The sequence below is a fragment of the Clytia hemisphaerica genome, unplaced genomic scaffold (assembly GCF_902728285.1).
Source record: "Clytia hemisphaerica strain Z4C2 unplaced genomic scaffold, Clytia hemisphaerica genome assembly, whole genome shotgun sequence".
NCBI lineage: Eukaryota > Metazoa > Cnidaria > Hydrozoa > Leptothecata > Clytiidae > Clytia > Clytia hemisphaerica.
The window spans coordinates 9,112-22,605 of NW_027103520.1; the positions used below are offsets into that span (position 1 = coordinate 9,112).

Sequence of the window (13,494 nt, forward strand, 5' to 3'; positions counted from 1 at the left end):
ATAAGTAACATGGGAATAAAATCACGTGAACTTTTTCGAGTAACCACATGCTTTGTCTGCATTGCTATAATTCTGAAGCCCGTGTATTTCTGATAAGAAAACAGAATGATAAAATTCACTTACAATCAAACGACCGTGTAAAGTATAAGTCCATCTCTGCCTCTCGTCTTTCTCATTACAAGCCAAAAGCTTGAGGGCGCCATTATCGCCTTTCGTGAGGGCGGTAATACAACCGCCCAAACGATTTTCGGTTCCTGTCTGTAAGGCTTCGATACCAAAAGTTCCTAAAATAGAGAGACGTCATAAAATTTCTAACGATTAAACGTCAAGGTTGTGTTAGTGAATGTTACCTTAAAACTTGATGACTATAGGCTCTTTTTTCATAAGAACAAACTATATAAGAACATAAGGTTTTGATGGCCAAAATACTAAGAACAAGCTAAGAATATTTTAAGGCTTTGTGGACTCAGTTTCTCAATCTCGGTTGAACAAAAACCCTCTTTGATCGGAATTTTTTGAAACTGGTACCCTAATGGTAGCACTTCTCAATGAGGGTGAAATTAATTTAAACGGAACATTTCATTGAATTATAAAATGACCCACATCCAGTAGTGCTACCATTAGGGTACATTTTTTCTAAAATTTTCTCCGATCAAAGAGGGTGAATAGTCCAGGGTCGGAGGCGATTCGAAGGCTACTCATTCGATAGCTATCTACCCGAAGGTAGGGGAGGACGCCACTCTTTCTCCCTGGATTGCTCCATCTACCCTTGATCCTTTAATTGCAGAGAGGCATCAAGTACCATTATGGAAATCTTTGGTATGTTCCGGCTGGGGGTTGAACCCACAACCTTGCGCACCGTAGCCGGATGCTCTACCACTGCACTACGATCGGCCGTCCAGGGTTTATACAGATCAGTGGCTCTCAAAATAGACCACCCCAAAAGGTTCGATAAAAATCAAGATTTCTAATCATATTCTTATAATATTCTTTCTTGCAATTGATTTCAAGTTTTTGGAATTTTGATATAAAGTTTGTGCATAATTTTTCAGGAAACTTTCCATCGTCTTCAGCAAGTAGTTCAACCATAGTATAAGGTTCAACTGGACGAGAAGATAGTGTTTGGTCAAACAATAAAAAAAGATGATCTTTTTTAAGATGCAGATATCAAGAATGGATGGATAGAAAGAGAAAGAAAAATAAATTCTTCATCAGGTCTGTTTTTATTATGGTGGTGGAAATATTACGTTTTATAGCTAGGGTATGGCTTTGCGACAACATGGGTACTCTCGGGAACCTAATAGCCGGGGGGGTTGGAATAAGCAGGGGGGTTGGAAAAAATCTCAAAACTTAATAAGCGGGGGGGTTGGAATTAAAATGTCCTGGGTGGAAAATTTTCGAAAAATTAATTAGCGGGGGAACGGCTATTAGGTACCCGAGAGTATGTTCCGGCCGGGGGTTGAACCCACAAACTTGCGCACCGTAGCCGGATGCTCTACCACTGCACTATGGTCGGTCGTCCATGATTTATATAGAGGTCAGTTGTTACAGACAATATGGGTTACTTACCAGCCAAATCAAAATCAGCGAACGGGTTCGGCCGGTCATACGGGTTATACGTCAATTCCGTTCTCAACTGCCGGACACCTTGCTTGTACCGGTATAAACTTCCATCTTTAGCATTGGTGATACTACGTAGCGGATTCTTCAGATCGAATTGGAATTCGAAATACATTCGATTTCCAAATAAAGTTAAATCGATTCCAGCACCAACCATAAAACCATTGAATTTCTGTCCAAGACCCAATTCGAAGCGGATTCTAAGATGATGAAGAATAGAAGTTTTTCATGTTTTATTAAGTTACCTAACATCCGCCATCATGGAAGCAAACATTCGAATCTGTAGGGGCGATCCCTTACTCAAATCGAACGTTTGCTTAGAGGTTGTTTGTGTTTTGTTAAGTAATGTAATTTCCGCCATTATGGAAGCAAACGTTCGAATCTGTAGGGGCGATCCCTTACGCAAATCGAATGTTTGCTTAGAGGTTGTTTATTTTTTGTTAAGTTACCTAGCTTCCATCATTATCAGCCAGATATGGGTTAAAGTAGAGAGTCTATCACTATGATTACCTAACCCTACATGGAAGTGCTTGGGATTTGAACTCAGTCCATTGCGGTGCAAGGCTGTGATCGAAAACTCCACACTGCTCCAAAAAGAACCCTGGTTTGTAGGACTTATCTCTTAATGGTGAAGAACTAGGTGCTCGGCAACCCAAAACTTGAAAGAAAATTTATCAATTTTTCGGAAATACCCTCAGTTGATGGGGAAAATCACACACTTATAGGCTATCCATTACAAAAGTTTTCGGGCAGTACACATACTGAATAAGTTTTAGTGGACGTCAAACTAAAAACCTGCATTTTGGGGTTCACCTATTTTTTGGGGTGCAGACCTATTGACTTGACGGTTACTATGATCTATGATTCTGTGTTTAAAGCTTACTTACAAACCTTCGTTGTAAGGATTAACTTATATGACTTTCTACGGCGCAATTACTTTAATCGGATTAAATTTCGTGAGCGAAAAAAATCGCGAAATATCACGAATCAGAGTTTTGAAAAACTTCGCGTGTATTTAATTTCGCCAATCAGAGTTTTGAAAAATTTCGCGTGGATTTAATTTCGCGAATACGCCTGAAAAAAGCTGAAAAATAGCCACTTTTTGACAAAAATGGAGACTTTAGACTGGTTTCTCCACCGAAAAAAAATTCTAAAGCTTCGAGCACCAGTCTCAAACATCGTTAATAATAATATGAGAATTTTATGAGGCTACAATTACGTCACAAACTTTCATAGACATTTCAATAAACCTTTTCGACCGTAGCTGCCAATTGCCGCGGGCATTTTTTGTCCGTTTTACCACTCTAAACTCGATCCAATCCTTTTTCTATTGTCTATTGATGCAAAAAAAGACTGGGACGGTTTTAAGGGTTGTAAAACGCACAAAAAAATGCCCGCGCGGTAATTTGCGGCTACAGTTGAAAAGGTGTATTTTCGTTGCGTTTTTTCTAGCCCACTCGATATCTTTATACCTACCCATGAATAAGGAACATTTGCATTAAGAACTGAATTGCTGAATTAATCCAACCACATGCTTTTTCAGCCAATTTCAGGACGCCAACTGCAATATCCAGGGTGTGGCAAAGACCTTGTCCAATGAAATCCACAGCTTTACAAGTTCCATAACATAGATGAGATACACCTAAGGGGGAGAAGAGAAGATTGTTCAGTTGGAAACAGTAGGATGGTGGAAGGGGACAGGGGGTAGGGGGCAACTACCTCCCCAGCGGCCGATTATTTTTGCAAAATTTTAGTGTTTTTTTTCAAGGTTTTCAAGGTCCCGTAGACACCCTGGTGTGACGGAGTAGGGGGTAGGGGGGCAACTCCCCGCGGCCTATTATTTTGGAAAATTTTAGTGTTTTTTTTCAAGGTTTTCAAGGTCCAGTAGAAACCCTGGTGGTGACGGAGTAGGGGGTAGGGGGCAACTACCTCCCCAGCGGTCGATTATTTTTGCAAAATTTTAGTGTTTTTTTTCAAGGTTTTCAAGGTCCAGTAGAAACCCTGGTGGTGACGGAGTAGGGGGTAGGGGGCAACTACCTCCCCAGCGGCCGATTATTTTTGAAGATCATTCAATTGGAAATTTTAATTTTCTTCCTTCATTAAATCATTACCTTAAGAGAAGAAATTTTTGCAGAATTTAATTTCGTGGTTCATAGCGCAAAATTTGGAATCTGTATCCTCTACCAACTATCTCTTTACAAATAAATTTACTGATAAACCTTCGATTTCGTACGTGAATATTCAAAGTAGGTACCCCCTGGATTAGTAACTTTTTATAAAGATATTAAAGGTAAAACAATAATTAGACAGGGGGTTTGACAACTCACCTCTACATCCTCCGCCAACTATTCCTTCACAAATGAATTTAGTGATAAACCTTCAATTTCGTACGTGGATTTCAAAGTAGATACCCCCTGGATTAGTAACTTTTTATAAGGACACTTAAGGTAAAATAACAATTAGACAGGGGGTTTGACAACTCACCTCTGCATCCTCCGCCAACTATCCCTTCGCAAATAAATTTACTGATAAACCTTCGATTTCGTACGTGAATATGGAAATTCTCGTCACGTTGCGCCATCAGAGAACGTCGACGTCGCCAGCCTTTAAAGAAACTCTTGACTGCACGTCCAACCTAAGAAAACCAAATGGAAAGTAGCTTACCTTATCGGCCAAAACTTAGTCGGCTCTAAGTGACTAAATTTTGGCTTGGTGACTAAAATTAGGACGGGCTAAAAATTTGGGCCGACTAAAATTTGGGCCGACTTAAAGTTTGGGCCAAATTAAAAGTTTATAATCAAGCTTTCCTTAACATACTTTTCATATCGGTATTACTTTAACAAAGAATTTACAAATATATAATTTTTAATCATTCTTAATTATTAGTCGGCCCTTAGTGATTCAATTTTGACGATGTGACTAAAATTAGGGCCGACTAATAATTAAGGCCGACTAAGTTTTGGCCGATAAGGTATATAGTTCCGTTGATGCTCTCTTATACGGTCTTCTACTTTTCGATGTGCTCCATTATTGGATAATACCGAGTTTATGTATTCGAGATGGACGAGGAGGACGGTATAAAGCAAAATGTTGACAAAATCGCCGTCCACTTTGCTCGACGACGGTAAAAACACCAAAAATGTTGTCGACTGTTTAGGTGAGCAAAGGCGATAAAGAGCCGTACATCAACTATCGACTTTTGTTTTGTATCATTTCACTTACCGTCGCTCTCGATATCCTCCGATACATAAACTCGGTAATATTGAAAGTCGCCACTAACAAGAAACTCTCATAAACGAAGCTCTAGTAATCGATACGCTCCATTATTGGATAACGAAAGTAGTCACCGTTAACGTCATTTCCTTGTAAATACCGAGTTTATGTATTTGTGTTTTCAGCGACGGAGACGGTAAGGTTCTTATTTGACTAGATCATGACCAACTGAGGACGACGGTAAATGAGCACTTTCACCGTCCTCGATTTTGCGGGTCAGATATGCGGGTTTTTCCAAATCACTTCAGTCACCCTACCGTCCTCAAAAGCGTAAATACATAAACTCACTATCATAAACGACTACTAATAGAAACGCTCCCTTATTCGATAAAAATCCAACGACCATTGATAATCGATTGAAAGAGCGTCGACTGTATCATAGATTTATAAAGCCCGAAGGGCTAGATGTCGGGACTTGCGCCATCGCAAGTAAAAAAAAAGTGAATATCGGAAAAAATATTGTTGCTATTGTTTTCGAAAACCTGCGAAGCTCCTGATTGGTCAACCGCTGAAATTCTATTGCAATGTCACGTGACTTAGGTAGGATTTCCTATTTAACCACCTAACCACGGCACACTTTTCAGCAAAAGCTTTACATCTAGCCCTTCGGGCTTTATAAATCTATGGACTGTATATCTAAAAAAAGCATTAATTTTAGACCGTCAAAGATTAAAATCTTTTAAGACCACGTTCAGCTTTGCTTCGATATGGTGTAGGAAGTGTCCATATTGGTTTCGGAGCAAGTAAATCGGAGCAGTTCCGTTCCGATTAAAATAGTGGAGCGTAACTGTTTGCTTTGTGACGTCTTCTATTTTGAAAGTGTTTTGGAACCCTTAATGTTTGAACATAGGTCTAAAATACCGGTCTGGAAATCAAAAATTGGATTAAAACCATTCCAGTCTGTATGTATTAGCTACGAGAAAGTTGTTCGCTTTTTCCGTAACCCTGTCATAGTAAGCTATCGCTCCTAATAGTAATACAATGGTCAAAGCAAGATTTTTCGTCTAAGACCAGCACACATTCTTAGAATTTTGATAAATCATGCAGAATTATGAGACGCAAAGCCTTTTTTGGCTAAGACAGAAATCCGTCTAAAACGGAAGGAAATTTATCAGTTTATGTTAATGATTTCCCCACCAAATAGAAAAGTTGCCGGTACCGACCTTTGCAAGACCGTCGCCAATCTTTCGGACAGTATTCTTCACCCAACGACCTGAAAGAGAAAAATGCAAACGTTCACTACCAAAACCTTTTTCAGAAGTCGAAAATTTGACCCTTTAGAATTATTCTTTCGACTACCAAAGCCTTTTCAGAAGTCGAAAATTTGACCCCTTAGAATTATTCTTTCGACTTTCAGAGTATCTTGTGGCCCCAGCTTTGCTTCAAATGCATTCAAGTTATGCTAACCGACGCAGAATCTCAGGTAATTACATGTATCACTTGCCTAGTCTACATAATATAAAGCTCCAGGCTTTTAGGCCTTACTCTTGGTCAATAGGCACTGCTATATGCGGCCGCTAGTGGCCCCCACCGGAAGTTTACTTTTTAATCGGATAAAACATAATAGCGTTTAATAGAAGTTTTTAACAAAAGAAGTTTATCAATAGAGATTTCAAATAAATAAAAGAATGTTTAAAACACAGCTGGTTGGCTTTCGAAACTCTCTATTGTTTCACTAAAACCCTAGGCGCATGCAATGTATCCGGAGATATTCATATATTCAAAACAAGAGCAGTGCGCATATCCCGATGTGTAGAAGTTTCGCGCTCGAAACGAAGGTAGATATGACGTAGCCTGCACTTGCCCAGCTGGCACACAACGTTGTTTCAACGTCAATTTAATGTTCACAGCGTCAATTTAACGTTAAATGAACGTTGAAACAACGTTGTGTGCTAGCTGGGTGACAATCGTTCAGCGTGTAATTGACAGCAGTGTAAATTTTTACTTTTACAATTGAAATTATGAAATTGATTCAGCTCTTTTACATTTTGTTGTTATCGAGTGTTTTATCTTTACAAAAGTGTTCCCGTTTCATATCAGACACATATTTTATATCAGAACAGTGTCTGCATATTGTTATTTTATGCTGAAATAGACAAAAAAATACTTTTCTTTTCCAGTTTGACAAATTTTGCTCCACATCTGTGTCAATCAAAAGATGAAAAGGATTACAATTATAACAGAAGAAGATTGCAGTCAAAGTGCTTTTTAGAAAATGCTACGGACCTAAAAACTGTCAAAAAATCGAAAAGTTTATAATAAACGGTGGGGACGTTTATTATCTAAATAAAGTAAGAAAAATCTATTTTGGAACAAGATACAAGTAATATCTTTCTACAAAAAACAATCATATCAACCATTTAGACGACCATACTCTGCATACATATCGAACATTTACTTTCACAAAAATACATAGATACGAAACAAAAGAAGAAGGCACAGATAGATAATAGACAATCAACAAAGATACAATCAATTAAAAGAATGGCAAGATGAAGACAGAGCCTAGAGCTAGGTGTGGCCATGAGTAAGTACTCTCTGCTTAGAGTATGTTGCAATCATGGTCACAATATTTCAGAAAAAAGGAAAATTCCTACGAAATCTTATAACCACAAACGATTTGGAAGCGCTCTAAACTAGGTTGGAAGGCTAGAGTTTTAACTCTGAGTTCTAACGCTAGACTTAAGACTTATAAGTTCCAAAACTTCAAGAATGGTCCAATAGGGCTCAGAATATAGCCTCGAAGTCTATAAACCCCTCCCGAATTGAAATACTCGAATAAATTTATCAATTAGCCAAAAAGCGACTTTCTCGCCCGAACTCCAAATTTTGAAAAACGAGGATATAAGCTAAATTCTCAATAGATTTTGACTATGATTGTTAGATATATCACCTGCAGCATTGATGACACCTCCAATCCACTTCCCGGCTTTGTCCAAAAATCCTTTGCAATTTTGCTCAGCTTGCTTGCATTTCAACTGGAAAAGAAAAATAATAACAAAATTGTTACTGTCGAAGTCCGTTCGCTTAAGTGTGCTCTCGTTTTTTGCTTATCTGGCACCCAGATGGTGAAATTTTTCATCCGACAAGCTAAAGCTCTGAAGGTCAGGAAAACTTTCAACATCTGGAAGGTTTAGATTACGGAATTTTGCAAGACCGCGTCAAGGATTTTGCAGCGGGAGGTCTGGTAACCCAGCCCTCGTTTTCAGGGATTGGCGGGTCCAACCGAAATATTTTTAGCTTTTCACGCAAGGGTAGTTGAACCCGACTGGGGGATGCGGCACATCAAAGGCCGATGGGAAATTGACCCGCTCCTTTAGAGCTTTAGCGTGCATTCCGCCATCGGAATATCAGATAAGTTTTTTGTTATAATGTGAAAAGCACTCTTTAAGGGAATTAGCGAAATGACGCTGAAATGGTTTACCCTTGGAGCAAAACAGAGCGCAATGGTTTACAATGATTTAGTGATTTCTTCAGTTTATTATGTGGCAAAGCAGCTGTTTAAATCTCGAGAGAATATCTTTCGTGTAAAATATTCATCCAAGATAAAATAAAAACTTTAAAAAAGGAAAACTGAATCCTCTTGTAAAGCCTCCCTAGCTGGCACACAACGTTGTTTCAACGTTTTTCTAACATTCACAACGTCCATATAACGTTAGATAAACGTTGAAACAACGTTGTGTGCCAGCTGGATCCACCTTTAGAACACGTTCTTGTCATGCGTGGAGCAATCAAAACCTAATTGGAGATTAATAAATCTTATACCTTGTAACAGTTAGAACATTTGATTTTCAATTTCTCTTTGCATTCTCTTTTCTTCTGTTGCACGTGGTCTACTGCATTACGTAATTCTTGTTGCGCATGTTTGAACGCTTGATCGACCGCTTTACGTGCTTTCTCGATCGCCTGGAAAATAGAGAAGAGCAGTTATTAGGTAAGGATCAACCACGCAATTGTTAATGCGCTTTAAGTGGTTTAAACAAGATCCCATAAATATTTAAAACTCAAAAACTTAAAATTCAAAAACCAACTTACATCAGTCAAGCCTCTCAAATCGACGATAACTCGAATATAAAAATGAGAATCTGTAATAGTCATATAATCATAAGGGACATTGCGATAAACAAATTCCCATAAATATTTCAAGCTCAAAAACATAAAATTCAAAACCAACTTACATCAGTTAAGCCTCTCAAATCACGATAATCGAATTAAAATGAGGATCTGTAATCGTCATATACTCATAGGGATATTGCGATAAACAAATCCCTAAATATTCAAGCTCAAAACATAAAATTCAAAACCAACTACATCAGTCAAGCCTCTCAAATCACGATAACTCGAATTAAAAATGAGCATCTTAATAGTCAAAATCATAGGGACTTGCGATAAACAAATTCCCATAAATATTTCAAGCTCAAAAACATAAAATTCAAAACCAACTTACATCAGTTAAGCCTCTCAAATCAACGATAACTCGAATATAAAAATGAGCATCTGTAATAGTCATATAATCATAAGGGACATTGCGATAAACAAGTTCCCATAAATGTTTAAAACCCAAAAACGTAAAATTCAAAACCAACTTACACCAGTCAAGCCTCTCAAATCAACGATAACTCGAATATAAAAATGAGCATCTGTAATAGTCATATAATCATAAGGGACATTGCGATAAACAAGTTCCCATAATGTTTAAACCCAAAACCGAAAATTCAAAACACATCTTAAAGCAAGCTCAAATCCAACGATCACATCGAATATAAAAATGAGCATCTGTAATAGTCATATAATCATAAGGGATATTGCGATAAACAAGTTCCCATAAATATTTCAAGCTCAAAAACATAAAATTCAAAAACCAACTTACATCAGTTAAGCCTCTCAAATCAACGATAACTCGAATATAAAAGAGCATCTGTACAGTATATAAGAAGGGATTGGATAAACAAGTTCCCATAAAATCAAGCTCAAAAAAAAATCAAAAACCAAACTTACATCAGTTAAGCCTCTCATCAACGAAACGAATATAAAAAGGCTCTGTAAAGTCATATAAGCTAAGGGACATTGTGAGAAACAAGTTCCCATAAGTTTCAAGCTCAAAAACATAAAATTCAAAAACCAACCTGCATCAGTTAAGCCGCGCAAATCAACGATAACTCGAATATAAAATGTGGGCGATCTGCCCATAAATATTTCAAGCTCAAAAAATAAAATCAAACCAACTTACATCAGTTAAGCCTCTCAAATCACATAACTCGAATATAATGAGCATCTGTGAAAGTCATATAATCATAAGGGATATTGCGATAAACAAGTTCCCATAAATATTTCAAGCTCAAAAACATAAAATTCAAAACCAACTTACATCAGTTAAGCCTCTCAAATCAACAATAACTCGAATATAAAAATGAGCATCTGTGAAAGTCATATAATCATAAGGGACATTGTGATAAACAAGTTCCAATAAATATTTCAAGCTCAAAAACATAAAATTCAAAAACCAACTTACATCAGTTAAGCCTCTCAAATCAACGATAACTCGAATATAAAAATGAGCATCTGTGAAAGTCATATAATCATAAGGGATATTGCGATAAACAAGTTCCCATAAATATTTCAAGCTCAAAAACATAAAATTCAAAACCAACTTACATCAGTTAAGCCTCTCAAATCAACGATAACTCGAATATAAAAATGAGCATCTGTGAAAGTCATATAATCATAAGGGATATTGCGATAAACAAGTTCCCATAAATATTTCAAGCTCAAAAACATAAAATTCAAAACCAACTTACATCAGTTAAGCCTCTCAAATCAACGATAACTCGAATATAAAAATGAGCATCTGTAATAGTCATATAATCATAAGGATATTGCGATAAAAAGTTCCCATAAAATTTCAAGCTCAAAAACAAAAATTCAAAACCAACTTACATCAGTTAAGCCTCTCAAATCAACGATAACTCGAATATAAAAATGAGCATATGTAATAGTCATACAATCATAAGGGATATTGCGATAAACAAGTTCCCATAAATATTTCAAGCTCAAAAACATAAAATTCAAAAACCAACTTACATCAGTTAAGCCTCTCAAATCGATAACTCGATATAAAAATGAGCATCTGTAAAGTCATTAATATAAGGGATATGCGATAACAAGTTCCCATAACTTCAAGCTCACAAACATAAAATTCAAAAACCAACTTACATCAGTTAAGCCTCTCAAATCAACGATAACTCGAATATAAAAATGAGCATCTGTGAAAGTCATATAATCATAAGGGATATTGCGATAAACAAGTTCCCATAAATATTTCAAGCTCAAAAACATAAAATTCAAAAACCAACTTACATCAGTTAAGCCTCTCAAATCAACGATAACTCGAATATAAATAGCATCTGTGAAAGTCATATAATCATAAGGGATATTGCGATAAACAAGTTCCCATAAATATTTCAAGCTCGAAAAAATAAAATTCAAAACCAACTTACATCAGTTAAGCCTCTCAAATCAACGATAACTCGAATATAAAAATGAGCATCTGTGAAAGTCATATAATCATAAGGGATATTGCGATAAACAAGTTCCCCTAAATTGTGAAAGTCAAACTCGATAAAACTAAATCAAAACCAACTTACATCAGTTAAGCCTCTCAAATCAACGATAACTCGAATATAAAAATGAGCATCTGTGATAGTCATATAATCATAAGCTGCGGCTACATAGACTTCACAATAAATGAGATCCCAGACTTTGCCATAGATGTATATCTCCATCTGCTGCATGGTAATGTTCAAATATGCTCCAACTTCAATGCCCAATATTTTAACGTACCCTTCAAAATACATCTAAAATAAACAAAAAACATAATTATTGGTTATTACCGTTTATCGTCAATGGGCTCTTCCAGAAAATATCCTTATATGGGGGGGTTGGAGGAAATAGTGTCCCGGGGTAATGAAGAATCTATAAAATTTGCCTTGTCCGGGGGGCAAACTTGCTCTGTTTTTGGATAACTTTGCTCTGTTTGAGGATAATTTTGAATGTCCAGAGGGTCAACTGATGCTTGTCCGGGGGGTTAGACCTGCTGTTCGGGGGTTAAAAGTCACAATGTCCGGGGGGGGTAAATTTTCAAAAAATGTTATATCCTCCACCCCTCCACATTCAATTTTTTTCTGGAAGAGCCCAATGTGATAAATACAGTCTCCATAACTCGAACGGTTTCGTCCCTTCCCATTGACCGTACGAGTTATGGAGACTATACTGTATAAGTGATCTGACGAATTTCATATTTTAAACATCAAATTTTGAGGCCGCGTTTAATAAAAGAGGTAAAGCACATAGAGAAAGTGTCTACTTCGCATATATTGTTTCATTTTTAAAACAAGCTAAAACGCATGCGTATTTATAAACTGCTAGTCGTTATTATACGAAAAGACAAAGAGGAACTCGCTATATTTTCCGTTCGCATTCGTGATAATCACATAGAGAAAGTGTCTACTTCGCATATATTGTTTCATTTTCAAAACAAAGTTGGAATGCCAAATTTAGGGTAACTCTCGGACGAGAATTTTAACACGATACGCGTCCCCTGTATTAAAATCAATTTCGGGGATGCGTGCAGCCTAGTTGCTTATACGTTATACAGAATTCTGCACCCAACTATCCTGTAACCATAAAAATCAAATTCCCGCAAAATCAAATTTATCTAGCCACCTCCAAATTAAATTTCCGTTAAAATGTCATCCTTTAGTGTATTTTCAAGCTGAGAGAACCAAAAAAATTTGCTTGAATTATAGAAAGATTCGAATAAAAAAGGTTCGAAATAGAGTAAAAATTGTAGAGAAACTTCTTTATTGTGCAAAGAACATTACTAAAAGGTTTGGATAATAGAAGTTCGAATTAGAGAGAGTTTGCCATAAAAATTGTAGAGAAACTTCTTTACCGTGCAAAAAACATTACCGAAAGATTCGGATAATAGAAGTTCGAATTAGAGAGAGTTCGCCATAAAAATTGTAGAGAAACTTCTTTACGTGCAAACATTCGCGAATAGAGAGAGTTTCATAAAAATTGTAGAGCAACTTCTTTCCCCGTAGAAAGTACCGAAATCTTCGGATATCGAAGTTCGAATTAGAGAGGGTTTCGCCATAAATTGTAGCGAACTTCTTTAGCGTGCAAAAACTTAACGAAAGATTCGTATAATAAATTCGAATGAGAGGGGCCATAAAATTGTCGAGAAACTTCTGTACCGTGCAAAACATTACAGAAATTCGAAATAGAAGTTCGAATTAGAGAGTCCCATAAAAATTGTAGAGAAACTTCTTTACCGTGCAAAAACATTACTGAAGGTTGGATAATAGAAGTTCGAATTAGAGAGAGTCGCCAAAAAATGTAGAGAAACTTCTTTACGGCAAAGAACACGAAGGTTTGGATATAGAAGTTCGAATTAGAGAGAGTTCGCCATAAAAATTGTAGAGAAACTTCTTTACCGTGCAAAGAACATTACTGAAAGATTCGGATAATAGAAGTTCGAATTAGAGAGAGTTCACCATAAAAATTGTAGAGAAACTTCTTTACCGTGCAAAGAACATTACC

The 13,494-nt window shown here is 36.8% G+C and overlaps 1 protein-coding gene across 1 annotated transcript in view; it reads right to left on the reverse strand.

Moving 5' to 3' along the window:
• The window catches only part of LOC136799395 (uncharacterized), a gene marked incomplete at its 3' end in the record, with an annotated part of 14,864 nt that extends 5,456 nt beyond the window's left edge, over window positions 1-9,408 (reverse strand). Inside the window, exons 1-8 of the mRNA XM_067056108.1 lie at window positions 9,341-9,408; window positions 8,659-8,799; window positions 7,787-7,871; window positions 6,057-6,106; window positions 4,105-4,255; window positions 3,097-3,262; window positions 1,570-1,820; window positions 124-284 (exon numbers count right to left, since the gene is read on the reverse strand). Coding sequence (XP_066912209.1) covers window positions 124-284; window positions 1,570-1,820; window positions 3,097-3,262; window positions 4,105-4,255; window positions 6,057-6,106; window positions 7,787-7,871; window positions 8,659-8,799; window positions 9,341-9,403 — 1,068 coding nt within the window. The remainder of the gene's footprint in view (window positions 1-123; window positions 285-1,569; window positions 1,821-3,096; window positions 3,263-4,104; window positions 4,256-6,056; window positions 6,107-7,786; window positions 7,872-8,658; window positions 8,800-9,340) is intronic.
• Between the last annotated feature and the right edge of the window lie 4,086 nt (window positions 9,409-13,494).